The sequence below is a fragment of the Mycena indigotica genome (assembly GCF_014461135.1).
Source record: "Mycena indigotica strain 171206Taipei chromosome Unknown Mind.scaff0002, whole genome shotgun sequence".
Lineage (NCBI taxonomy): Eukaryota > Fungi > Basidiomycota > Agaricomycetes > Agaricales > Mycenaceae > Mycena > Mycena indigotica.
This window is the reverse complement of record NW_023503001.1, coordinates 1282094-1309619: the sequence shown is the minus strand read 5'-3', so window position 1 is coordinate 1309619 and position 27526 is coordinate 1282094. Positions and strand designations below refer to the sequence as shown.

The window sequence follows — 27526 nt, the reverse complement described above, 5'->3', positions numbered from 1 at the left end:
AAGTGTTGCTCACAGCCGCATAACAAGCTTCGCGCAGCCGTAATTAGCTCCGCCTCACTTTGTCCTTGAGGTTCTCGGATGCTGTGGAGGACACGATACACATGCACATAGCCCACTTGCTGGGCCTCGTTGAAGTCAAGGACCTGTGAGACTTGTGTAACTTGGAGTGGGAGGACAGAATAAACCACGAACATTTGCCAGCATCTGGAGGACACGATACACATGCACATAGCCCACTTGCTGGGCATCGTTGAAGTCAAGGACCTGTGAGACTTGTGTAACTTGGAGTGGGAGGACAGAATAAACCACGCACATTTGCCAGCATCGTGTCAGTCAATTTGCAACCTGTTGTATCCCATTCACGGGCAACACTCTCCAATAGGTCATAGAAGTAGTACCCATAGTGGTCGCTCGACTGCCCGTTGATATACGCAAGCAGAGCCGGTACCCATGCTTTCAACGTTAGATCATAGACGGAACTTGTCAGCAGGTAATCGTTTGAGTCACGAAAGAAGCCGTGGGATGCATCGGTGACGATCCCATTGTCCGCCTCCGTCTCAATACAGTCTTTCAATAACAGGCACTGCATAAACACTGACTGTACTGTGATAACGGTGAGACCACTGTTGATATGGGTGCGAAGAACGAAGTCGGGGTATTTTCGTTGAAGATCGGCAAGTTTATCCTGGAAATGATGATCGTTGAAAACGTGCGAGCCCTTCGTCAGCCTCTGGCGCTGGTAAGCAATCTTGTCCTGATTGATGAGGGCAGGACTAATGCCCGGCACAGAGCGAAAGGTACCGTTGATTGTTGGCAGACCAGCCAACAGTTTAGCCGGGCCCGCAGCTGGACTTTCAGCCACGAGTGTCCGCAGTTCATTCTCCTCGGGATGAGTGAGAAAGTGGAGAACGGAGGGGATCTCGTAGTTGTGCATGCCAAGATTCTCGAAGAGAACACCATTGGAGAAGACATAAACATGGGCCTGAACGCCACACTCCACTTGATAAAGTGTACCATTGCCGCATTTACAAGGATTGGTCAGTTGATTCATTCACGCAGACTTGCGAGTCAATGGTCGTGTGAGGCGAGAGCATGTAGTACATTTCAGAATGCCAAGACAGGCGCGTCGCGTACATTTCCCACCCCTCGGGGATGTTGACGATTGAGACCCCAGACTTGTGTTGAACAGGGAGGAAATGGGAGAGGAGAAGACAAAGTATAATTTGTAAGACTAGCTACTTAAGTACACATAAAGTACAACAGTATCCACAAGAGGCTGTTGAAAGAGATATGTAAATCAAGCACAATGTGAGATCAAGTAGAAAGGGAATGTCCAATCAAGAACAAACACCGCATCCGAGAATGGCCCGTGTGGCTGTGCATGCCGCCGGATTGTAATTCCAACAACTTGGACCTAGTCCTTCGCATGGCCAGTGGATACGCAGGCCTTTGTTTGCCTGGTAATACTGATGCGAGTATAACCGAGTGAATTGGCCGTTCGGAAGTGGATTCCATGGTTCCGAGTCATCGTACACCCAGGAATCGGCAGGTCGAGGCGACAATGTGGAGCCAGGGGCAGCTGAGGGTTGAACTGGGGAGTGGTATCTTGTTGCTTCAGCGGGACTTCGAGCGATGGCGTTGCCCAGCATGCGGTTCTCGGTGGCAGGAACGGCACGGACAGGAGCAGGTGCATGATTTTCACCTTGTGCTCAGTGTTAGAAAGTGACGGGGTGGGCTAAAAAACCCACGCTCTGGTTGTTGAACTCGATATTCTTGAACCTTTCACGCGGTTGCCAGGACATATATTGAGTCATGGCATCTTAGTCAAGAGTATTGTTGGCGAAGACTGGCCGCAAACAGAGCACCAGTGGGTGGCCGAAAGCCAGCTCACCCCTGGGGACACAGTCGGGAAGGCTGCAGATGAGCGCGAGAGATATGACGTGGCAGACCTGTCACGCGCGTGACTGTGTGATCGTGCACTGCAGCTATTCATTCAACTCTACAATTCTATACTACTCTTCACGCTGTTCCTTCTGCTGCGTCAGGATCATCTTTCATCTCTGCTAACTCTTCAGCCATCAAGCCATCTGGTGTTGTGAGAATGCCTGATCTCTCGTCAGCATCGTCTTCCGGCCTTTCGGGTGTTTTGGCTCTGCCAGGTATCGTGGCTGTGGCGTGTGCCATTGCCGAAGCTGGTGATACCAACGTGGCACTTGCGTGAGAGATGCTTGATGCCAATTTCCGGACTGGCAACTCTAAATTTTTGACCCAAATGCCTCGCACAATGGAATGTGAGTATCTTGCATGATTATGTTCGCCACTATTGGTAGCAAATGCCCCACCCTTGAAGCTAGTGACCGAGAATTCGGTGCATCAATGAATGCCCATCAGGACATGCGATGTCAAGCTGATGCAACCGTTGGCACAAGGCACGCTCTGGAGCTCCACATATTTGATGGCTGCAACTCCCAGCATCACAGACGAGAGCTCCTATGCATCGGCGAATTGATTCACGACCACGTTCAGGAACAGCAGCACGTTCGGAGCCACGCTTACCAGCTACAATCTCGTGCACCCAGTATATAGAGAGATTGTTGGTTTCCTTGATATCTGCCGGTGAGAACCATGCGCGAAAGGCCCCATTCAGCCATCCATTCCACTCGGCAAAGCTGATTTCTGGTGCGGAGCGTGATGTCATCACATGGGGCTGCAGATGTGCCAGCCGGGGTATTGCCAGCGAGTCCGTTTGCTGTGTTTCTGTCGAGACTGTCACGGATAAGACCCGGCCCGTCCGCTCCGGCGCTGGTGTCGGGCCATTGCGGGCCCGTAACACGCAGCACGTGACGACGGGGAACATGCGCCCCAGTAGGAGGAACGCACACGTGGGAAGCACGTGACCGAGAACGACGCGTCGAGCCGTCGCCGAGCCCAACTCGACACCAGGGGACTGGGGAGGAGTGCTAGGAGGTCAGGAGTAGCGCCTGGCCCGCAAGGGATGTGCGATCGTCCCCTCTGCGGCCAGGAACGGGAGCGAGGAGGAGGAGGAGAGGCCAGGGTGTCCGATCACCCCCTTTGCGGGCCCGCGTATATAAGGAGCGATAGTGTACCCTGTACTCTATCGCTTAGATCGTCTGAAGAACTACCTTACTCCGTGCGAGGAGACGCTATCGACTCATCGGGCCCGACACGACCCGATTCGAACCATCGACCACCGACTACGACAAGGGACCGAGTTCACGGGCCCTTTCGGTTTCGATCTACACCGCCCGCCGTACTTGCGGGCCCGACTATCCGTCTGTTCTGTTCCGGGCGCGCGTTCTTAGGAGAAGTCCTTGCACGGCCCGCCCCGCAGTCTGACAGAGACCCAACCAATAACTTTACCTACATTTGAAGACAATCAGCGGGGTGTAATTGAAGTTCAATGAATAAAGCTTGCCATTTGCATCGCAGAGAGGCGCGCCGACCGAGTTGATTCGTTCAGGCAAAATTGCTGCCAGTCTCCTGTTTTCGAGAATAAGGCCGTACAGAACTAGCAATTTCACATGATGAGGAAACGAAGCCCGAGATAGTTGCACAGAAGTAGAATCCAGTAGGAGATCCTTTGCTCGTGTGAAACAACCAGGGCTGTGGTGAGTACAGTAATCGCAATGGATGCGCAATAGTCTGTCATTGTCGCTGGAGTCAAGTCGTATCGGCACCAATGTCAAATGTCAACTGGCAAGCTACCGTGGGCCGGAATCAAGTTACCAAAGATTACCGTTGGATGCATCCAAATTACCGTTATGTGCCGTTGAGTTGCCATATGACTACCATGGACTTACCGTGGCCAGCTTTACCATTACCGTTGACTTACCATAGGAGTGATGTTAGGAGTACCATGTCAATGTCACATTACCGTATCAATGTCACACATCTGCCAACTTTACCGTTGCATCTTACCACAACTAAAGGCAAGATTTTGTGAAGATTCTTTAGAAATAGTAGGTAACAGCGGCATAAGCTGCATCACAAAACACCAGAGCTCTGAATACCCAGAGGCAACAAAAAAGGATACAGGGTTCAAAGATATGTATATGAACCTTGAGCGCAATGGCCGCCATGTCTTCCAAGTGCCGAATAACTCGGCCGAAGTGCCCCATCACATACTTGACACTTGGTGATCGATCTGAGTTAGTGAGTAGGACAGTGTCACACGGCAAATTCAAAAATTTCTTTTCCAACAGAAAGGTGAATTGAAATTACCTATTTAAATCCATATTTTCTTGTAAAAGAAAGAATATATTTCATTTGAATGGAAACAGAAACAAAAATAGTTACTTTTTGCATCCCTTTCAGCTGCAAAAAAAAGTCATATTTCTCTGCTCATGAAAGGTCATCTAAAATATGGCCTTTCTGCATGTCTTTCTGTCTACTAAAAAAAGGTGACCTTTTTGAGCGAATGGAAAGCTCCCTGGAAATTCCCTCTTTCAAACTTCCTTTTTGGGCCACACAAAGAACTCATTTCAATGACGCAGAAAGGTGCACAGAAAGATGTTCTTTCTTTCTGTCTTTTGTTGTTGCACAAAGATGTTCTTTCTTCCTGCAAGAAACTCAAAAGGAAAGTGCTGCTTTTGCTACACCTTTTCAACTCAGCAAAAGATAAACTTTTTGTGAAAACAGAAAGAACAAGGGAAATAATATATTTATTTTGCTTACTAGACGACCTCGACGTTCCACCTGAACAGGGCTATTCTATCTATGCTTCTCATCGTCCCGGATTCTCAACTTGAAGCTGCTGCGCGCGGCAGGATAGGCTCATTGTGTCCATCTGAGTCGGCTGGGCAATACGTAAGCTCTCATATTCCCCGGCACCACAATTATATGCACTTACTCGGGTGCGCGCCAGGTGCACGCGCTAAACCGACTGCGCTGAGCCTGCGTGGGGGGGCGGTGCTGTGGCGGGAACGGCGGGGGGTAGAGCGCGGTTGCGGTCAGCGCATAGATGAGCGTGGTGGCTGCAATGAGGGCCAGAGCGGTGAGCTTCATCGATGTTCTGACACTGTGCTGGTACAACTGGGTGGGTGTTTTACAGTGGAATGAGCAGTTGCCTGCACATTAAATACTTACTCTTCCCTACACAGGAATCCGGCAAGGCATCTCGGGAGTTTCCTCCGGCGGGACAGCGGACGCGTCCAGTGCTTCCCGTGTTTACACCCAATTCAAGTTTGTGTTTATTGATAGCTAGTACCGTATACTGACCCTGTCTCCAGAGAAAAATTGGGCATGGGTCATGATCAATTGAATATACTACACCTCTGCAAACTGAGCAACCTTCTCGCCCTTTTTGATAATCTGTGCGACACTGGGATGTGCGCCCTTCGCGGCCACAGCCTTCAAGCTGGTCGTCGGCCCGGGCGGGGGCCCGCGTGAAGACATCCCCACCAAGCATTGTCGCCGCCCAGATCTTCTCCAGGGCCGTGCTAACTCCCAACAGCCACTGCGTCGTGATAACATCTTCATCCGGCTTATCACCCAAGAACAACTGGCCGGCCCACGTGCTCGCCGAGTGCGTGTCCCCATGCTTGGGTGGGTACCGGTCGAACCCGCCCCGGAGGTCGTACTCCGCATACGCATCGCCTACCTTCCAGTTGTACTTTCCCTCCAGCACATCCTCCAGCGCCACATGCAGCTCCATGTACGAGCCGAGCTCGTTGTACCACCGGCCGGCCGCCGTTGAGCCGGTTATTCTGCACAGCCTCGCCGGTCTTCGACATTGCTGAGTTGTCGGAAGCGACAAGTTGTCCAGAGTCACTCCCATGTCTCGGAATGCCGAGTTGTCGGAGGGTTCAAGTTCTCGGGACTCAGCCTTCCGAGACATTGTCACATAAAATGACAAAAGTTCTCGGATTGCGACAGGTAAGTTCTGGGATACATGTTTCTCTCCTGGGGGTATTTTTTTCTCTTTTAAGTTAGAAGCATTGTATGCTGATAGCAGGAAGAATTATGTATTGTTCTGCTTCATTGGAGCCAAATTCACCGAGAAATGCAGCGTAAATATCAGTGTATAAATGATGTTATAGTCTTATAGAGATACTTAAATTTCCTGCTGATTTGTCACAAAGAATTGGAAATACTTTTCAAAGGTAGTGGGGATGATTATACATTATGCTCTTCATTTATTGTCACATCCATTGATCATGAGAAATGCTATTGATCCTGAGAAATGCTATCATACTTACTATTCATAGCAGTCAAATTTTACTATTCATAGCAGTCAAATTTTCTTCTATAACTGCCAGTGTTGCAATAACATCACTTATAGACTGATATTAGAAAATTCAAAATTAATGAACTTGTGGTCTAATTACTACAGTATACAGAATCTACAACTGCGCAACCGCCTTGCCCTTCTTGATAATTTGCTCAATTGAGGGATGCGAGCCTGCGGCTCCGGCGCTAGCCGCCGCGGCGACCGCCGCTGTCGGGGCCCGCCGGGTAAACACGTCTCCGCCGAGCATGGTCGCCGCCCAGATCTTCTCCGGCGCCGTGCTCACCCCCAGGAGCCACCGCGTCGTGATCAAATCGTCCTCCGGCCTTGCGCCGAAGAACGCCTGCCCCGCCCACGTGCTTGCCGAATGCGTGTCGCCGTGTTCCGCGTTCTCCCACGCGACCGCCCACCCCAGCGCCACCCCCGCGCCCGCAGGCGAGTAGCGGTAGAACCCGCCCCACAGCGGGTACTCCGCAAACACATCGCCCACCTTCGAGTTATACACCCCGCCGAGCGTGTCGTTTGGCCCCAGACTGAGCGTCATGTGCGACCCGAGCTCGTTGTACCACGTGCCCTCCAGCCGCGTGTCTTCGAGCCCGGGACTCGCGCCCGCCGGCGGTCCGACGGGCAGCGGCTCTGTCTCTGTCTCCAATTCGGCAACGCCGGGCCGCGCCCGCTGGAAGACCACGCTGCCCACGTTCGGGCTCTCCCACGCGTTGGCCGGGGCGGTACTTGCGGCGACGACCCACTGCCCAACGATGCGGTCGTCCTCGCCGCGGCCGCCGCCGGGGAAGTACTGCGCGTTGAACGCGGTCGTCGAGAACACGAGCGCCGGCTCCGCGCGGCCCGCGACCGTCCAGCCGAGGGCGTACCCGCCGTGCGGGCCGGCGTCCGGCCGCGGCTTGGGGTCGATGGCGCCCTTGAGCGGCAGCGAGATGGTGTGGGACGTGTTCGGGGCGGCGCCGACCATGTACCCGACGATGAGGTCGTTGATGAGGTTCACGTGGAGCTTGTAGTCCACGCCGCCCATGCTGGACGGCGCGACGGCGGTCCAGATGCCGGGGAGGGTGTTGTGGCCACGCTGAAGCTGTTCTGCCATTCGCAAGTTGCATGGTCAAGGTGTTCCTGGGGTTATAAGGAGCATGCAGTGGCTTTTTTTATCGTGACCGGAGGAAGAGACGAGGGTAAGGCGGTGTTGATGACAGCACTTTGGCATGGTGAATGTTGAGAGAATAGGATTCAAGGATGCTCACGCTGTTGAACACTTCGCCGTGATGCTCACGTTCGTCATTCTCGCAACATTCCACCCGCCGTCGCGCTGTCATAGACACAGCCTTGCCCTCACTTTCTGTCCCGACTCCCCGGTCGCAAGTCGCGACAAAAAAAGATCATCGCAGGGGTCTTATAAACCACCCCCCGTCTTTACAACCCGCCACAAAGATGAGCGACGCACAACAGGCCAAGGCAGACTCCAACCACACACGACTGGCCGGCACATGGACCGCCGTGTCGGCGTCCACATTCGGCGCCGTGAGCTACACGCTCACCCTGGCGGTCATCGGCACCGCGATCGAGGGCAACCTGACCGGCACCGTCCCCGGCACCTCCGCCCTCATCTCGTTCGACGTGAGCGGCATCGTCGACCCCGCGCCGCAGCCGGACGCCGGGCCGCAGGTATTAGCTTAGGTAATCTTAAGATACTTTTGGCCTAGTCACCCTTTATCTTAAGTTTACTTATACCTTAAGTTGAAATAAAATACCTGGTATGGGTCACGAGTATGAAAGATTATGTAATTTCTTTATAAAACACAACTTAAGTTCATGTCTTAATTTATTGAAGCTGAAGGGTAAGATCTTAAGATATTAGCCTTGTAGAATTAAGTTACAAGTCTTATGTACAAACAAACCTTAAGATTTATTGCAATACAGAGTGCTGGAAATCAATCATCTAACTAGGGAACTGAAGCTAAACTAGGGAACTGAAGCTAAATGAAGCTAACTAAAGCTAAATGAAGCTAAATGAAGCTAAATAAACTTGAAGTCAACATATTGAAATATGTTATATAGGATGTAATGGAAGCTAAACACAAGCCCCATGACACTCCATACATGAGCTTGAACATCTAGTGGATTATAGTAAACCTATATAGTGAATTGAAGCTAAGTTGGCAGTCTAGGAGCATAGCTGAAGCTAATTTGATAGAGCCAACTATGATTTACAAATTTTTGTATATAATGGCACATGTAAAATGGTCCTTATTTGAGTTGAGTCAAATTGAAATCCTACAATAGTACCTTTAAGGTAAAGATATGGAGCCAAATGAAGCTAACCCTGATATTCATGGAAATTATCTGATGATACAATTTAAGGCCAACTGAAGCTAAACTCAATAAGTGATAATCATGCTGAAGGTTTATATTTACAGAAGAAAACTTAAGTTGAAGATTTGGTGATCTTTTGGGGCATCAAGTTTATATACTTAAGGCTCAGGTCTTAAGAGTCTTTTAAGTTACAAACCTTGAGATTTATAGTGGGCTATTTGATTGAAAACTTAAGTTCCAAAAGCTTAAGCTGTGTACTAAAGGCTATACTTAAGTATTAGATTTTAAGATCATGTTATATAATCATACATATAGATCTACTAATTAACCAGTGAGAGGTCCTAGTAATATTTCCAATATCTTAAGATTGAGCTAGGCTTAAGAAATAGTTTGACTAGGCCATGGAAAACTTAAGTTATGCTCAGCTAGTTTATGCGGGCCGGACGCCGGGTACGCCGCGGCGTGGACGGCCGTGGGCCGCGCGGAGAAGGGCCTGCTGCACGCGACGACGTCCTGGAGCGCGCAGTTCTTCCCGGCGATCCGGCCCGGCGGCACAGACCGCATCGTCGCACAGTGGGTCATCGCGGGGAGCACGCTGCCGGGCGATGCGTGGGAGAGCCCCAACGTGGGCAGCGTGGAGTACCACCGGTCGACGGTCAATACCGCCGTGCGGCCGGCCCGGGAGCGCGCCGCCGCAGACGTCGTGACGGACGACCGGCTCAAGGGCACGTGGTACAACGAGCTGGGGTCGCACATGGTCCTCCGTGTCAAGCCGACGTTTTTCGGCGGGACATACTACTCGAAGGTCGGCGACGCGTTTGGCGAGTACCCGCTGCTCGGCGCGTTCGACCGGTTCCCTCCACCGGGCGAAGGCGCGTCGCTCGGGTGGACCGTCGGATGGACGAATAAGAGACATGGGGACACGCATGCGGCGACCGCGTGGGCGGGACAGCTGTTCTTGGGGGCGACACCGGAGGAGGATGTCATCACGACGCAGTGGTTGTTGGGCGTGAGTTCTGCCCCCGAGAAGATCTGGGCGGCGACCATGCTGGGCAACGATGTCTTTACGCGCAACCAGCCGAAGGCAGCCGTTGCCAGTGTAGCCGCAAAGAGTGCCCATCCAACTGTTGAAGTGATTGCCGAGAAAGGCGCAAAGGTTGCGCAATTGTAGGATATGTATATTGGTGTTTCCGTTCTTGTGTAAATGCTTCTTGTTTGTACCAAGTTTCAATCGACTCCCATATGTCTGAAGGTGCACAGGGTGGGACAGTGCGATATTGCCTGTTTTCCAGTTTGAGGACACAGTCAGTGTGCCGCGAAAGTCCATCCATGAGAGAGCGGTGTGGGGGCAAGGGTACCGCAGATCATCAGCTGGTGACATCAAGTCAAACATGTCACATAGGGTAGGGTGGGTCAGTGGGGTGCAATTTCACTTTTTGGAGAAGGTTCAGGGACATCCAGGAGAACCAGAAATACACAGTTATATATGTTTTTAGCACTTGTTGCCAAAGAATATGGAATGTTTGATGGGCCTATTTCCTAATCGGGAGAGTTTGGTGATAAGTAGAGTCCTAAACAATGACATTGAAGCATGTTATTTACATTTTCTTCTTTCCTTCCCATATGTTATGTCTTAAATGGCCCTGGCATAGAATCCAATGGGCCCAATGCTGTATCCTGTACAGACACCGATGACAAACAATTTCCTTTTTGGGAAGTCACATGGCTTAGTCATGCTTATGTCAATAGGGTAGGGAGGGCTGGCTGGTGCTTAATTCACTTTTTCGACCCAATGTCTAGGATTTTTTTTGCGCAGTACCCTTGTGTGGCGGATAAGTAGTAGTCAGGCGACTGTGAACGTTGCAAGCCTAGGCCCATTGACGCCTGTCTGCGTTGGCCATCCACACCGCCAACGGCGTCAGTTTTCAAGAGCTGAAGATGGGAGTCGTTACCAAGGGTTGTTTGACGTTTGATCGTATTACTCGATGATTGATTAACTTCTCTGACTGTTTCGACATTCCCCCCTCCCCGGAGCAATATTGGAGAGCCACACTATGGGGCCAATTTAGGTTGGAATTCCACTGATTTTAGGACATTTTCCCTGTTTTGACCTAAGTTAGGTTATTTTTAGGTGGTTTGTATACTTCCTATTCCTGTGAAGATTAGATAAGAATTTTTTCAACCTATCCTATAGGTTGTTTTAAAGCCCCACCTATTGTCAATTAACCTATCTAGGTTATATTTCAACCTAGATAGGTTGAAACGGTTTAATTGACAAATTAAAAATTAAAAATGCATAAAATAAAATATTATATTATTCTTCAGTCCAAAGAGCACGTGGCAAGCTGTGTGTTCGATCAATGATCCACCAACGCCCACGATCATCAGCTACCCTGCCAACCAGTGCCTGAAGACAGGATAAATCTGCAAACTCCAATGCCCCAAAGCCCGTATATCGGTGGATCCCTAGATCATCAAGTCTTGGTTCCGAGACAATAGTGCAAGACCGAATGGCTGTAAGGACAAAAGTCGTAGGCTTGTCGAGGTTAAGTGCGGGGGACCGCCTGGGAAAAGGAGACATGATAGATATGAGTCAGCTGACCAAAAAATGTCTCTTGAATGAACTCGGACTGTCGGTTCTTCTGCCGAGAATACTTGTCAACAAGCATTTCATACTGTATTACAGATTAGTTATAGCAATGATATAGAAGAAATGGATACCCGAACAAAAGTAGCATCTCGCACATCCTCGGTGGCAGTTCCAAGAGAAGATGAGCGCATGGTATCACTGTCCTCAGAGTCGATATGCCGAATCTTACCCCATTCATCAATGGTTGCATTGCGTAGTGCTGTGTTCACCATCGAGACATTGGTATCTGTGATTGTAGCAAGGGCAGCGCAATCAGCTGACGAAAATTTTCGTGAAGTCCTTCTTGCTTCTTGCGGTCACTCACTACCGTCCACCGTCTCCCGCTCTCGCATGGAGACGCGAGGCGTCAAGAACAACCTCCCTGACGCTCTCAAGCATAAGGAGAAGCGCAGCAAACCGAGCTCTGACTCGAAGGAGAAGCCGCCAAAGAAAAAGAAGAAGTCCTCCGTCAAGGAAGAGCCCTACGTCAAGAAAGAGTGCGGCGGCGCCGGCACGATGCGGGGCGATGGCAGTGGCGACTCTGCATCCTTGAACTACCAAGCATCCGCCTCCGTAGCCGCCATGGCTTCCTCCAGCTTTAGCCTCGACGAGCTCGAGAGCCGCTTCGACCCGCGCAGCAACACCAATCTAGGCGAAATTGTTTCTCTACAGCGCCAAAACAATGCTCAACGAGGTGCGTTCCACATTCTAGCCGTCGTTTCAAGCTCTCACTGCTGCAGATGAGCTTCGTAAGGCTCAAGAAGACGCAGCCGCGTTGCGAAAAGAACTGGAAGCATTGCGCGATGGGGCTCGGCGCGTTGGAGCGGCAGGAGAAGGTGAGTAATGCTATTGCTCAGAATACAGACTCACTGTCTTCAGATACAATGCCCGAGACCAATACCGCCCCGAGAAAGCACAACGAAGGTGAGTTCTCAGCCACCGCTTGACTTCGCTAACTTATATATATATATATAAGACTCGCTCGCCGAAGAACGCGCCGCCCTCGTTCGCGAACGGCAGAAGCTCGAGCATGAGCGTCGTCAGCTGCAACAGCTCAACGAAGGCAACGACAAACCTAGCAAGCAGATTCCGCGGCCAAGTGGCCAACCCGGTACGAGATACAACCTTCAAAACAAGATGGGCCTTGGCATTGGAGGCGAGAACAGGAAGATATACAAGGCTTTACGCGTAAGTTATTATCGCGATCAGGCCCGTTGCTCATTTCCTTTGTTAGCGGTGTATTCGGGACTTGGTGGTGCAAGCGGGCATGGACTGGGAAAAGCCATGGGCTGATATCAACGCTGGCAAGAAGCAGCAGTTGTTCGAGGTGGTGAGGTGTCCAATTAGAATCTGTTCTGGCCTCCTTCTGACCGATGTCAGGCTCGAGAACGTCACCCAATTTTCGGCAGCTACGAAGGGGATTGGGCAACTGAGGCCATGGCCCGCTCGATCATGAAAAACAAGCGCACGACGGCATATGATGCGGGAACGCTGGAGCCTGCTGCCCGTTATGCCTACCTGAAAGGCAACTTCTGTATGCGCAACCCTCGCGCTTCTCGCAAACCCCGTTCGGTCTCACCTGACTCCGCCGCCATCATGATCACCGCACCTGCCGCTGCTCACCCCCATCTTATCAACGCTCATGCCCGGAAGGCCAAGGGTCCGACAACGAAGAAGGGGAAGCAGCCAGTGCCAGCAGTAGATTCATCGTCATCATCATCTGATAGCGATGGCAGCGACGATGACAGCGATGAGGGCGGCAATGGTGGTAGCGACGATGGCAGTGACTAGAGGAGGAAGGTAGTGTCTATACTCGTAAACTAGCGCAATATTATTGTTTTTTATTTTTATTCTGGTGTGCATATACGAAAATGAGAAAACAACCTACCAGAGAAGGATGTCCGTAGGTTGTTTCAAATAAGGCTAACTACCTACTGTAGGATGGTTTTTGAACCACATACCATATTTGGACTTAGGTTAAATTCGGCCGATTTAGGACGGTTTCCCACCCACCCCATAGGTTGAAATATCACCCATGAAAACAACCTAACCAGGATGTATTACAACCTATGCTAGGTACAAATATAGCCTATCGTAGGTTACCTCGTAGGTTGAAAACCTACCTAGCGCGGCCCCATAGAGCCACATCGTTCAAGCAAACATTTATCTGACGTTCCCTACGAGTTCGGGCACGTCTTCAGTTGCGTAAATCATACCAATGCTGATCCAGATTATGTTTACTTAATCAACCCAAGTAGTGTGCTGCCAATGAACCACTGCGCGAGGGTGATACCGCTTGCCATTGATGCCTTCCGCCTCCATGCGCATCTTCTCGCCCGCGCTTTTTGGCCCGAGATGCACCAGGTTGACCATTGCTGTCTGTACGCTTGCGCTTGTTTACTGCCTTGACTGGCATGAGTGAAAAAAGGAATCAGAGTGTCAAAGATCCAACGCACCAGCAGTATTTAGCATGCTTGGCCATGAAAGAGACAAAGAAACTGAAAAGCCTTGAGGCAAGCGGCATGTTTGATTGGGGATCATAAATATATTACATCATTGAATTACATGGCCACGATTCGCAAAGAATGAAAGAGCTGAAAGAACACTCCCACTCACCTGCCGCTAGCTCTGCCCTGAATCCGTCATTTCCCATCGGACGGAAGCATTGCCCCCGGTGTGAGCGCAAAGAGAGGCTACGCAAAGGCCGAGAAATCCCGAATGAACCTGAAGTTAGCAAACCCCAGGAACTGCTGGACGTCCTTTTTATTTTCGGGCGGAGGCCAAGCGGAGACTCCAGCGACTTTAACGGGGTCCATTTCGACGTGGTTGTGAGAGATAATGACGCCCAGGTACTCGATAGATGATTTCTCAAAGTTGCACTTCTCCTTGCGAAGGTACAACTTGTGCATTCAGAGTCGCCGAAGGACCTCCCTGACGATCTCGCGGTGCTTACGGAGGTCCGAATGCGCGATAAGGATGTCGTCAAGGTAGATCATAATGTCTCCTGAGAGGATGAGGTCCTGGAAAATGTCATTCATCATCGTTTGGAAAGTCGCAGGGGAGTTTGTCAGGCCAAAATACATCACCAAAGGTTTGAACAACCCTCGGTTAGTCCAAAAGGCTGCCTTCCACTGGTCTCCTTCTTGAATCCGGACATTATTGAAGCCCCAACGAACATCGAGTTTAGTGAAATAACGGGCACCCTTGAGCCTGTTGATAAGGTCATTAATCATCGGGAGGGGGTACCGGTTCTTAATTGTCAGTGTGTGGAGGGCGCGGTAGTCCTGGACAAACCGAAGTCCTCCATCCTTTTTCTTAACAAAGAAGACGGGGAAGCCATCGGAGATTTCGAAGGGCGAATACGGCCCGTGGCAAGTCCTTCCTCGATAAACGTGTTGAGTTCGGGCTGTTCAAGGGGGAGAGATCGGATACACCTTGCAGTTGGCGACAAGTTCGATAGCGTGGTCCCAAGCCCTTCGTTCTGGTAGTGTATCGAAGGACTCCTTGTCAAAGACGTCTTGGAACTCCTTGGCCCAGTCCAGAATCTCTGAAGGCAGGGGGGCTGAGTTACGGGCGAAGGCTTCTGCGAGGCATTGGGACACTGTACTCCCAGCGCGGATCTCCTCGGCCAGGCGGAAAGAGGTGTAGAAGATGCGGTCGCCATCTTCAAGATGCTCGTCGTCGTCGAGATCTGGTGAGGGACTCGGAGGGTCCGAAGTAGCTCTGAGTTCGTCGTCAGCATCGTCTGGGCCGGCAATATCGATAGCGCAAACAGTGGGGAAGGCGCCCGAGAGCAAGCGCGATTTGAGGAGTCGGAGGCGCCGAATCTCAGTGCGCTCGGTCCGTTCCTTGTCGCGGCAAGTGGAGCAGCTTCGGGGGCAGCGACTCATTTTCACCTCTTTCGTTTCCCAGTTGATCTCGGGGTTGTGTTTCTTGAGCCAGGAGTATCCAAGTATCAAGTCCTGTTTCCCAAGGTGGGTTACAGCCAGCTGAATGCGTTGGGGGTGTCTGTTGTACCGTAGAACGAGGTCCGCGATTTGGCGAATAGACCCAGCATCATTGGGGGTACCGTCGACATTGTAGACCGGTATGGGTACTGAGAGATTTCGGACTGGCACATCGTTTCGGTTGACATATTCTGTGTCAATGAAGTCCGAACTCGCTCTGCAGTCAACCAGGCCTGAGAGGGAGAGCTTGAGCGCATTCGCAGTGGAGTCAAGTTTGAGGGGGAGGTGGAGCGAGTTAACCCCAGGGGTGGCAGAGATGGTATAACTGCCAGGTAGCTTTTTCTCCCAGGCAAGTCGGCGAATCCGAACGGGGGCTTCGGAGGGGGCAGAGGGTGCGTCTTTTGTTTCGGGCTCATTATAGGGCAAGGGAGTTGATTCATCATACAAACAAGTGAAACAATTTACGGATGCAAATGAGGGCACACCAGTCACTCGTCGCGGGGGACAAAATCCTCTGCCGGAACCTCCGAATGCGCCTCCGCTAGGGCCGCAGTGTCAGATAGCCGGGGGAGTAGCTCTTCCAGCATCTCGTCGCCGAGTTGCTGGATTACCTCGTCGAGGATGTCCACATGGCGTCGGGCGGGGAGCGGGCAATCTTGAGCCAAGTGATTGGGGTCGCCGCATCTGAAGCAGGCTCGACGAGAGAGCACCTCGAGCCCTAGTACGATCCAGCTCCATAGGGACGGGAGCCGGAGGTACCGAGACGGGGGCGCGGGCCGCGGGTGGCACAGGTGCGGCCACCGGGCGGATGGGGAACTGGAGTTGCTGAAAAGGCGATAGGGAATGCGCTGCGCAGAGCCCCCGAAGGCGTCCGCGGGGTGGTCCCTTTGATGAGCTTCGCCCGCACCAAGGCTTCGTACTGGCGGAAAGCCTGAGTGCGCCAGCCCAGATAGTCACGGAGGTCTGGGGGGTCGTTCCAGGACGTGATGCTGTTGTTGATCAGGGGGTCAAGTCCATGGCGGTACTTGGTCACCTTAACCAACGCGTCTTTGAATCTGGCGAGGTCCATTAGGTCCTCGAACTCGTCGGTGTATCCGTAGACGTCCCGCATTCCCATATGATAACCTGCGCTTCCCAACTTGGCAAGCGCAAGGTCTTGCTCGTTCTCCTCAACGAATCGAAGGCGAAACTCGGAGAGGAATAGGTTCCACCGAGGGAAGGGGAAAGGGGTTTTGCTTCCATGACGCTCTGCCCACTGCTGGGCAGGTCCCTCCGCCATATAGGACATGGCGTAGCGGACAGCCTTTTTTGGCCACGAAGGCCTCCGGGGCAAGCCGGGCGTAAGTCTTGACCGCGTATAGGAAGGTGCGGCCGCGTTTGCGATCTCTGTTAAACGCAAACGGGGGGTTTGGTCGTAAGACCAGTTTTGAGGCGACAGTAATGTCACCAAATAACACATCCGCGTCGTGGGCATTCGGAGATGCCGAAGGCGGTTCAGGAGCTGCTGAAGGTGGTGTGGCAGCGGAAGCCTGGGAAGCAAGGTGGGTGAGGATATTGGTGAGGTTGTCTAGTTTCGCCTCAAGTGCATCCATGCGCACGTCAGCGTCCGTCATATAGGTGGGTTCCCCTGACACTATCAACTTATCCTACTCAAGATCAAGGGGTCCTTCACACGGAAGATTTACACAGGTCATTAATACCAATACACGCGATACTAGTTATCTGGACCTGGATCTTCGGCTCTGGGCCGCATGGCAAACCAATACCAATACAATTATGCGCATGGACTACTTTTCTTACTCATGATCTACCTGATTTTATCATTTTTGTTTTAGTATTTATATCTCTGTTTTGTATTTGGCAGGTTCACGGATTGCCCCGCTCTACTAGGTGCATCTGGGGATCTAGTGCGTCAATTGATCTTGCTAGCTCTTTCGAAATAGTATCATTACATCGAAGGATTATTGGTTAAGGGTTTCGGTTGCTGAATAAAAGAGAGTTTTAGTTGCTGTTTATTGGGTTTTGGTAGCTGGTCGAGAGTTTAAGGCAGTTAGTTCCTAGCTCGAGACAACTCAGAGGGTTTAAGGCAGTTAGTCCTGATCCAATGAGTATAAACTCTCCAGGCATCGTATTGACGCTTCTCTATTGCTGAGTTTCATTGATAGTATGCTTTGGGGCACATAAAATCAACATTTTTTGCAAGAAACTCGTATCTACCCTACAACCTTACACATCTGTGCCAAGGCTCTATTCACAGGGGCCTGTTCTCGCACAAGGAGTTGATGATTTTTGGGTTTTGTGACTTTTCCTACTCAACATTATACATCTTTCTTTTTTATGAAAAGTGGAGTTTGGTTGTTTTTATTAGTTAGGTTGGTTAGAGAGCTCATTTGCTATCCGCATTCCGCACTCCGCACTTATTACCGCTTCTTTGCCTCTATCTTTATTGACTGTCGTTTATAGGCTATAATAGCCTAAGCCTCTTTATCCACTACTAGAGAGAGCTCTACCTGGAGAACAAAGCTCAAAAGCAGATAGGAAATAGTTAAAAGCCCAACAATAATAAAAATAAAAACAAGGCTCTAGAGATTATTAGTATCTCTAGTAATTGTGAAACAATAAGTATTGTACACTAGTACGACTAGTATAACAAGAGAAGCGGTAGTTAGTACATGAGTAAGTAGATATAAATAAGAGCTATACATGGTATGATGAGAGAAGCGGTAGGGGCTTCCTCGTCGCCCAGGTTCTAGATACCTGTCCAATTAGCATTAAGATAAGATTGTCTAGCCTATCTGGCACATGCGTCATTTGTCTCTGACAATAAGAAAGAATTCAACACTCTCTACTATAAACACCTTTATCTCTCTTCACTTTATATCTTTTTACATAAATAAGCTGCAGTCTGGTACAGACTAGAAAATAACTATTGTTGTTGATTTCCTTGCTCAGCCCATGTCTCTAGTTAACATGAGTTCTAAATGGTTAATAGAAAGTTATCTGCAGAAGAACTAGTCAAAACATGCTAGATTGCACACTGCAATTTAAGATTCTAGACTAAAATAAGTTTACAAAGTCATAAATGCTTAAAAAACCTATAGGTAAGTAGAGATACCTTACCTGTGTTAGTCGTAAGGTGCTTTAACATCAATCATTAATATAAATCCTAAAATTTCACTAGCTCTGCTATCTGTAGAAACCCTCACCATCTCTCCCTAAGATATAATAGTTTATAGGTAAGAATGACTGTCGGGTACAACCAGGCAGATAGTAGTTCTCACCCTTAGACGGTAGTATCCTAGCTTATTAGTTATCTTATCCTGGTCTGGTCTTAGTTGTTTACCCCTACCCTGGGCCTTATATGCCTAAGGATTCTTTATAGCCTTTATCCACAATAGTAATAGGTTACTGTGGGGTTTTTAGTTACCTACCTGTGTTAAAAACTCTGCAACTTACTTACTAGCATACCAGTTTACTTTACATCTAGAGAGTCTATCTAAGCTACTGCTGCAGTAGCACTATAATATAACATACTATATAATTTCCGATGGTAACATTCCCCCGTAAAGTATCCTTACTAGCTTATTATGTAATCTTACTTTCTTTAAGGCTGAATATAAAGATAGCACTGCTGCTAATTTAGCAATTATATTTACTAGCTGGTAACCATGCTACCATTCTAGAAATATAACCATTTAGAGCTGCATCTAGCATAGTGATTACATCCTAGGTGTGTTTAATTATGCCCCAAAATGGTGTAGTTGTTCTTTATCTCAGTGTTCATCCTAAGGCCTTAGTACCAGCTCTCTAGTTTGCCTAAGGCCTGAGGGTAGGGTAGGCCTTAGGTCTTAAAAAGGAAATTTTTTAAGAAAATTAATAAGCTAGAATGGATTAAACTACAGTTGGAACTCTTTCTTACTATTCATCTTTATAGCTCTAGTGTCAAGAGTATCATAATTAACATCCAGCTGGCCATATCCTGCATATGGCCTACCTCAGCTACTACTACCCATTCTAAGATTGGTATCTAAAGTGATTACTAATAGTAACATCATCAAGATACATAACTGGTAAGCCCTTAGATGTGCAACCCTACCATTGCCTAAGGCTTAACCTAAGGAGGCTTGGCATTGGAACTATAGCCTGCATGTTCTACCAGCAGTTCAAATGACTTCAAATGACTGGAAGAAGTCAGTCAGCGGCATCTTATTTTGAGGAGTAGTTGTCAGCTTCAGATGTACTGCCTGTGCGATATTTGTGTCCTTGAACGAGAGTTCCAGCTACATGATGAGATTGTCAAATGTATAAGTGGCCGCAAGCACACCATTCTTAAGGGTTTGCTTTTTTTCCAATTGCGCACCCAGTTAGCTGTCATATATGTGAAAGCATCTGCAGATCAAAGGTACAAGATCAAAAATTAAATTTGTTTGTGTTCCATATTGAGTGCATTAGAGTATACTGTGATATATGTTGTGACGGAATTATAGAAATTTTCCTAAAGCTATTTCTTGTTAAAGAGGAGAAGAGGGGGGTCTGCAAGTACGACACGGGACATGTTGGTTAGTGGTTGGGATATGGTTGCAGGTGCAGGTTGAGGTGTGGTTGCGGGGGTAAAAGTAATAGCAAGAGCATCTAGGGCAGAGATAGGAGATGGAGAAAGAGAGTTGAGGTAAAAGTGGTTAAATAGAGAGGAGAGAGGGGAGAGAAAGTAGGGCAAAGAATTTCTTGAAGACTTCTTAGAGGGAGCCCCTGATAAGAGGGGTCAGGGATCAAAGTGCATAGAGAGTGCCATGGAGGATGGACTGGAGAGTCTGTTGTCGGGGGGTCCAAAAGACCTGTTGCGTGAGAGGAATCCACTGAGGCCTTTAATGACACACCCCATACTAGATGAACTAGCAGTCTCTAAAAAGTTCCCCTGCGCTTCTTGTAGCAGCTATAACTCTATAAAAGCACCTAGGTTGAGCTAGACGTACGAAGCATGTGTCCTCTCAAGTGGTCCCTTAAATTGGCGTCTCCAAGTATAGTTAGCCAAGAAGAAAAGAACCTAGAGTAAAAAACCTAGAGTAACCACCTGCTAAGCCTAATTATCTACTCTAATTAAAATGAAGAGCCATTCTAATTAGAAGGGAACATATGAAAATACCTATGCTGCAGTAAAGCTCATAATAAATCTTCTATAACTGCAATAACTTTACAGCATAAGATGTCAGAAATCGGCGCTATAAGACCATGCCGCACGCTCCCGATCGAGTGCCACAGACGAATAGCTTGACCACTACCGAGGGTACAAAGGGAACGAAGGGAGATAAAAGCGCGCCCGACAGGCACGCGGACCGCTCTATATATACGCCACTCCGGCACAGCCCTAACCCGGGCTCCGGCCGGTCCCGCAATCACATGCGAGATGCGCATCACCGCGCGTCCGCTCTTCCCACTACCGCTAACATAAGATGATACTGTCTATGCTGCAAATGTCATGCCTATGCTGCAAATATAAATATTTACTACAAGATAAGAAGCCTTAGGCTGCATCTAGAGTACTTATGCTACAAGAAAACTACCATAATTTCTAGCTATATGACAGAGTAACTTCTAAGTCAGCGGCTGCTACATATGCTGCAGTAAATTCCAGACATTTACCCAAGTAGGTAAGTCTAGTTCTATCCAATCATAGACTATCTGAAAAGGAAATTTACACAAAGTTCTAATCGTCAGTAAAATTCCAGCAGCAGGCCAATACTACCAGCTCCATACAGTCTGCTGTATAATGTGACATAAATGTTACCAGTGTGACATGGTTCCAAAAAAGGAAATTTTCACAGTTCAACAGCAGGATTACCAGAGATTGTCACAGATTGTCACAAATCAAAGTTGTGCATTTTAACTATACAAAGAACTTTTGTTAAGTGACCTATAGTCATAACTGAATAATTGTGTCAGTAATGGCTAATCATTTGCTGATTTACACCTGATATAGTGATATTTTACTAAATAGACAATTTACAGAGATGATTCAAGCACTATCAAGTGTACCTGCAAGATAAGATTAATATTCTTGAATATACAGTGTTATCAATACATATAGATTATCTCATCATTATTTATCATACACCTTGATGCAGCAATATCTTCACTGGTTCTGCATAAAGTCAGATGATTGTTATACTGGTAGGTAGGTAATAACCTAGTTGATGTGGGTCTGGTCTCATACTTTTAGACTATACTGTTATACCACTTTTCTGTAGTTTTCCTCCATTAAATGTTATCAAGCACAATGATCACTTGATATCTTGATGAGGAATTCATAGATAAGCTTGATCCAAGTTGTATTCTGGTCTACCACATATTTTTCATAATTATGAGAATCCCCCATATTTTTAGGCATCATATTCACCTCTATATATGGTGTATATCTTATTACTCCAATCCCCTAATAACTCACTCAGAAGTGAGGGGTACCCAATGGATTGAGAGCAGGAAGCATACAGAGGGTCTCCCTAAGAGATGGAATACCTCCCATCTTGTTTTATCCATGAAATCTCTGGTAAATGTCCATTATACACATGGCTGCTAGTATACATCATATTGGCAATATAGCCATGATCTGTTAGTTGATTATGGATCAAAATATGTCAAGTTCAGTCAATGAGGTATATACATATACCCGCATACTCTGATTCATGAGTGTATGCTCTTGGATGGTGAATTGGGGTGGACATTCAACTACTGGGAAAGTGCAAAGACTGGTTTACAGGAATTGTGAGGTCTATAAACTGAGTGTTAGACCTTGAGGTGGGTGTATGAAGATATTTGAATGTCTACTAGGACCCTATACCAGAATCAGTTGTGGTTCTGGAGTGTGCTACTAAAGGTAGCTGAAGAGAGGGTAGTACCCATAGAGTAAAAAAGAGTGTCTTTGCTATTACAACTGGTCAGAAATGAATTTCAAGTATGATAAACCTCAAACAAATCTGTCCAGCACTTGAATCAACCTCATAGCTATTCTGGATCTTGTACAGGACCATTATCAATATTATCTATTCCAATAATGATGAGTTCACCATGGTATAACCTTGGTGAATCTGGGGAATCTGAGTATATATAATAGTAGGGGTACAGTATACCTCCCAGAAACTGGTGCCCCTGCCCCTCTAGCATATCTCTATACCAGGTTAGATAGCACCTAGGGTCTCTAGGAATTCAGTGACCTCAACACTTTCTGTAGGGTCACTAGTCGGTAGGATTATAGTGGAATATCCTCTGTAACTCGATCGACTTGGATCATGAGATTCCATGGATGAGGGCCCAAGATATGAGCAAAATGCTCCTCAACTCAGTATTCAGTCATACTTGGCAGTTAATAGATTAAGGTGATGGTGACAGATGGTATGACTGGATGGGCTAGGATATGGTGATATGATACACCTTTTAAATGAGCTCTCTCCCAGCTTTATCCTCCAAGGCTAGCTGAAGATCCATGCTTATCTTTCAGGGTTGATGGAGGTTGAATACCACTGATGAGGGAATACATTGTATTCTCAGTCCCATATTCACTGTGGATTAGGAAGTCACACACTAGAGCCTCAGTCTATAGTATCTACACCTACAATCCAGCCACCTTACATATTTTAATTTTGAGATATTCCATTTTTTATGAATGAATGGTGAATATGGTAATCATATCAAATCATGATGATGAAAATATCTCATTGATCAATGATACCTTTGAGAACCTTCTACCTAGTACTTGATTCATGTGTTTAGCTTAAGTATCTATGGAGATAGAGGCCCATCAGTTATCTATTGGCCAGTGATTAGACAGTTTTAACCTAGCTATTGAGCTGCAACTATAGGTCACTTGATAAAAGTTGTTTGTATAGTAAAAATGCACAACTTTGATTTTGTGACGATCTGTGACATTCTCTAGTCATCCTGCTGTTAAACTGTGAAATTTCCTTTTTGGGAACTATGTCACACTTGTGACCTTGTATCACATTCTGTAACAGCATGTACAGAGCTGGTAGGTATTGGCCTGCACAGGTGCTGAAATTTTAGTGACAATTAGGAATTTCATTTTCAGGTAGTTTACGATTAGATAGAGCTGGACTTACATACTTGAGTAAATGTCTAGGACTTACTGCAGCATATGTAGCAGCCACTGACTTGAAAGTTACTATGTCATATAACTAGAAATTATTGCAGTTTTCTTGCAGCATACTGTACCAATTTATTCAATTCGGCGGTCACGCGTCACACCGGACCTCCGGCGCCGAAATATTTCGGCATGTCACAGCTTATTATTCAGATGCCGAATGTCAGACCACCATCAAAGCATCAAAAATTTTCCGGCGGCCCTCCGGGCCGCAGAATGGGCCGAATTTTTTCGGCGGTCACACAGATTCCCAGGCAGTGCCGAAATTTTAATTTCGGCGCCGATGTCACGCGGTTTTTCGACGCCGAATTGAATAAATTGTTACAGTAAGTACTCTAGTTGCAGCTTAAGGCTTCTTGCCTTATAGTAAATATTTATATTTGCAGCATAGGCATAATATTTGCAGTATAGACACTTAGGGTCAGTATGATCTTATGCTGTGAAATTATTGCAGTTATAGAAGATTTATTGTGAGCTTTACTGCAGTGTAGGCATTTTCATATGTTCTTTTTTAATTAGAATGAAGACCCCAGTGGGCTCTTCATTCTAATTAGAGTAGATAATTGGGCTTAGCAGGTGAGAGTAACAACCTAGAGCAGAAGGGAAGCGGGCATGGGAAAGACGCGTGGGAAAATTAGCAATAGTAACAGGGTTGGGGAGTGGTTTGGGTAGGTGGTAGGGGGTAGGAAGGTATAAGGGTAGGAGGGTAGTCTTTAAATTATGTCACAAATAACACCAATTTAAAGGATACAAGTTGGCCAGTGAAGGCAAGCAAGAAGCACTGTGAAAAGATATCATAAAGATGATGGAATTTGAAGACTGGGGTACAAGATAAAACCTACTCTACTTACATACACTACTACCATGTGTTTACCATGCCTAATACGAGAGGCAATGATATTATACTTTAGCCATGCCTTTACGTGCTGTTTGCCTTATGTCCAACTCCACACTGTCAATCTCAAGTTAAAAAGAAAAGAAAAATGCATAGTCCAAATTTTCAAAAAGGTGGGGGACACTTGATCATCCAGATAGCTAGTGTCATACTAGGGGTTTCAAGCAAAGGCAGCCCAAAGTGGGATGTTTTGTGGGTTATGGCAGATATAGGCTCATGTTAACGGTATTGGGAGTGCCACACACACACGGTAATGCACAGTGTCACATATGATTGCGGCCAGCCGGAGCTCGGGTTAGGGCAGGGCGAGGGTAGCACTATAAGTAGCAGCATCTGTATTGCCTGTAGGGCACGCTTTCATCTCCCTCTACGTTTCCTTGTACCCTCTGTAGCGGTGAAGCTACTTGTCTTGGCCAATCGGGAGTGTGCGGCGTGGTCTATTAGCGCCAATTTCTGACAGCCCAAATAATTGGGGTCGATCTTTACATAAATCATAGCCTGCAGTCTATGATAATTTATCATGCAGTAGGCCCAAAAGCGGCAAATATACTAGAAAATTGTGTAAGGGCAGCCCCTGAGGCCTGAGGTCAAGGTCCTAGCAGGGGAGGATCCAAAGCGTGAACATTGGTAAGCAAATATACAAATGAAGCTGACCTAGCAGGGGAGGATCCAAAGAGAAGAAACTCTAAGGGTCCACCTGCTAGGGAGCTGACTATATACTGCTTGTCCGTAGCTGCCGCTGTCGGGCACAGAAGGCTTGGGCGGCGTCGAAGGCAAGGTCCCAGGGCGACTGTTGGGAGGGCGTTGACGGATCGGTGATTGTGCGGGCGAGATGGAGGGTCGGACCGGAGTCGGAACCAGAATATATTTCTAGGAAGTAATATGATCTATATATAATATGTGATATAGTATTAATATCCAAGGTTTGCAATCTTATGTTATGTTAATAATATTTAGAATATATTTATCTATTTAAAGATATGGTATTTATTTGTGGCTAGCACTATTCATCATTCATCAAGTTGTTCCACATATCATGTCTTTTCTTATGACCTAGTGTATATCAACACAGAGGAAATATAATCATTTGAGATGTAATAGCCTTTGCAATTCAATATAAAGATGAAAATAAAATTCCTGTTGATTATGTTGCACATGAAATTTGGTCGAGTGGTAAGAAGATGTAATTTGAACTTGTAAGATATAAAATGTCATTTCCAAGACAGTGCCAAAGTGATTCCAAAGCTCAGACATGCTTAAATTTCATTAGGTAGTTGATTTTGACATATACTTGTGCACAGCAACATATTTGTCGACAGTCTTAAGCTTCCAGTGCCACTCTCCAGTGGGCTAAATCGGGACTGATGAGAGAAACATCGAACGAGCTCGGCTTCTAGCGGGAACGTGCAGGGTCTGACTGATTCCAATATATTATACTTCTTCGTACAATCATTATCATCATAATGATGATTCATGGATTCAGCACTTGAAGCTGCACTTCTCTTTACATGATCCACCCCAAAACGCGTCAGTTCGAAGTCCATCAGTTTGGGGTGAGCCCATTCCCTTTATGGCCCGTGGAGCTGATGGCAATCTGCCACGCCAGATAGAATTTTTACCTTTCTGGCAGCTCGATCGTGATGCTTCTGCAAACTGTCGGGATCTTCGAAGCGCGAGCTGGGCGTCAAGGTGTCGCCATTTAAGACTTGCCTTCTCTTCGTGTCGTTCGACGGTGCTCCCCCACCCCCACCCCCCAACCACCAGCTTGAAGCAACATGACTTCGCAGTTGCCACCTGACCCGATCCTCGCGTTCGTCGTGCCGATGCTAGCTCGCGCGCTCCAGGCGAAGCAACAAGAGGTCGAGACACTTACTGAGCGCCTCCGCGTCGTCAGCGAGACCGACACGCCCAATGTCAGTGCCCTTCACAGGTTTCCTTCTCCGTCTGACCCCCCCAGTCGCTCTCGGACCCTGCTGCTGCGACTCAGCCTGCGAACCAACCTTCGGACGTCATCGCACTCGAAACGGCACACGCCAAGGCGGTCGCCGACCTGGCGCTGGCGAAGTTCGAGGCCGAAGTTAGTCGTCGATCGCGACTCGTCATTCCTCTCTTCCATTCTAACTGGTACTCGCAGGTCGCATGCCAGGGGCAAGATGCAGCGCGAATGGAGCAGCAGCGGCTGCAAAAAGTACGTCCACCTCTTCGCTTTGGGAAGTCTACGCATACTTAGCTGTGGCAGGCCCTCGACGAAAAACATGTGCTTTTCGAAACGGTCGCATTGAAACTCGAAGGGGAGGTCCGCGCCCACCGCGAGCGCATCGAGAATCTGAAAAAGCGCGGGCAGCTCATGGAGGCCGACAACAAGATGAAATCCAAGAAGATCGCTAATCTGGAGAGGGTGCGTCCACTGTCCGCTGTGGCCCCTGTGGTGTCGAGCCTGCTGTCGTTCTTTGCTGATGCTATACTTGCAGATAAATGCAATGCTGCGTCAGGAGCTCGACATGGCTGAAGCACAGAACGATGTACGTGCTGGCCTTCGTTCAAACAGTGAAGCCATTTGGGGCTTAAACTGCTTCCAGGTCGCTGCGGAGAAATATGCGGTGCTCCTCCAAGCCAACGAGCTCCTGCGGGCCGATCATAATGCAGACGTCACGGTGAGCAGTCTTTTTGTTCTGAGAAGCCAGGTCTGACTCGCCTGGAGGCGCAGGAACGGGCTATGCCTTCGGTGAACCCGTTCCCACTGGCATGTGGACCACGTCAGCGTATTCAAGTTCCCAAAGTTGAAGTGGACAAAGTTGAAAAGGGCGCTCCAGAAACCACGCGGCCTCCCAGACCGGAACTGGCTCTCACGATCCCTATTCGTCCACTCGACGTCCCGCGGGCAGCGCACGCTGTGACCTCCAACCCAAGAGCGCATTTTATAGGCCCGAGAGCGCAACTCCCGGTCATCCCTCTGACGTCTCGCGGGAATCGCAGGTACTAGTAAAAGCGGTGTTGATGCATTTCGCCGTTGACTCCTCTGCAGACGCTTGCAGCTGGTGGGTGCGCCCGCTTGCAACGAGGACTGAACATTGCGGCCGTTGGTCGTTGGAACCATCTTCGCCATCTTTATCTATGTTGTTCGATGCGTTGCGAGAAAGAAAGAAGGTCACTTACCTGTTTATTTATTGCTGTACTTCCACTTGTATCGTCACCACAATGTACCATCGTTGAATATTTTGGTAAAGCAGTCGATCACCGCGTACAAATTGACATCAGACAAAGTATAAGCCAACAGTAACAGATTAATCAAGCACAAAAGTATACCAGCATGCCCAAGTAAAACACATCCCTT

At 48.1% G+C, this 27526-nt stretch overlaps 2 protein-coding genes across 2 annotated transcripts; one reads left to right on the top strand and one right to left on the bottom strand.

The window, feature by feature from the left end:
• Positions 1–6362: 6362 nt before the first annotated feature.
• MIND_00190500 (Sialyltransferase-tamavidin 2 fusion protein) lies at positions 6363–7346 on the bottom strand (the record flags this gene model as incomplete). The annotated part of the gene is made up of 1 exon (XM_037358813.1): positions 6363–7346. One exon carries the CDS (start codon positions 7344–7346, stop codon positions 6363–6365), a length of 984 nt encoding a protein of 327 aa, XP_037223908.1.
• An 18621-nt stretch (positions 7347–25967) lies between these two features.
• MIND_00190400 (uncharacterized protein) lies at positions 25968–27260 on the top strand (the record flags this gene model as incomplete). The annotated part of the gene is made up of 8 exons (XM_037358812.1): positions 25968–26105; positions 26150–26269; positions 26327–26380; positions 26432–26590; positions 26664–26714; positions 26772–26846; positions 26894–27168; positions 27218–27260. 8 exons carry the CDS (start codon positions 25968–25970, stop codon positions 27258–27260), a joined length of 915 nt encoding a protein of 304 aa, XP_037223907.1.
• Positions 27261–27526: the final 266 nt, after the last annotated feature.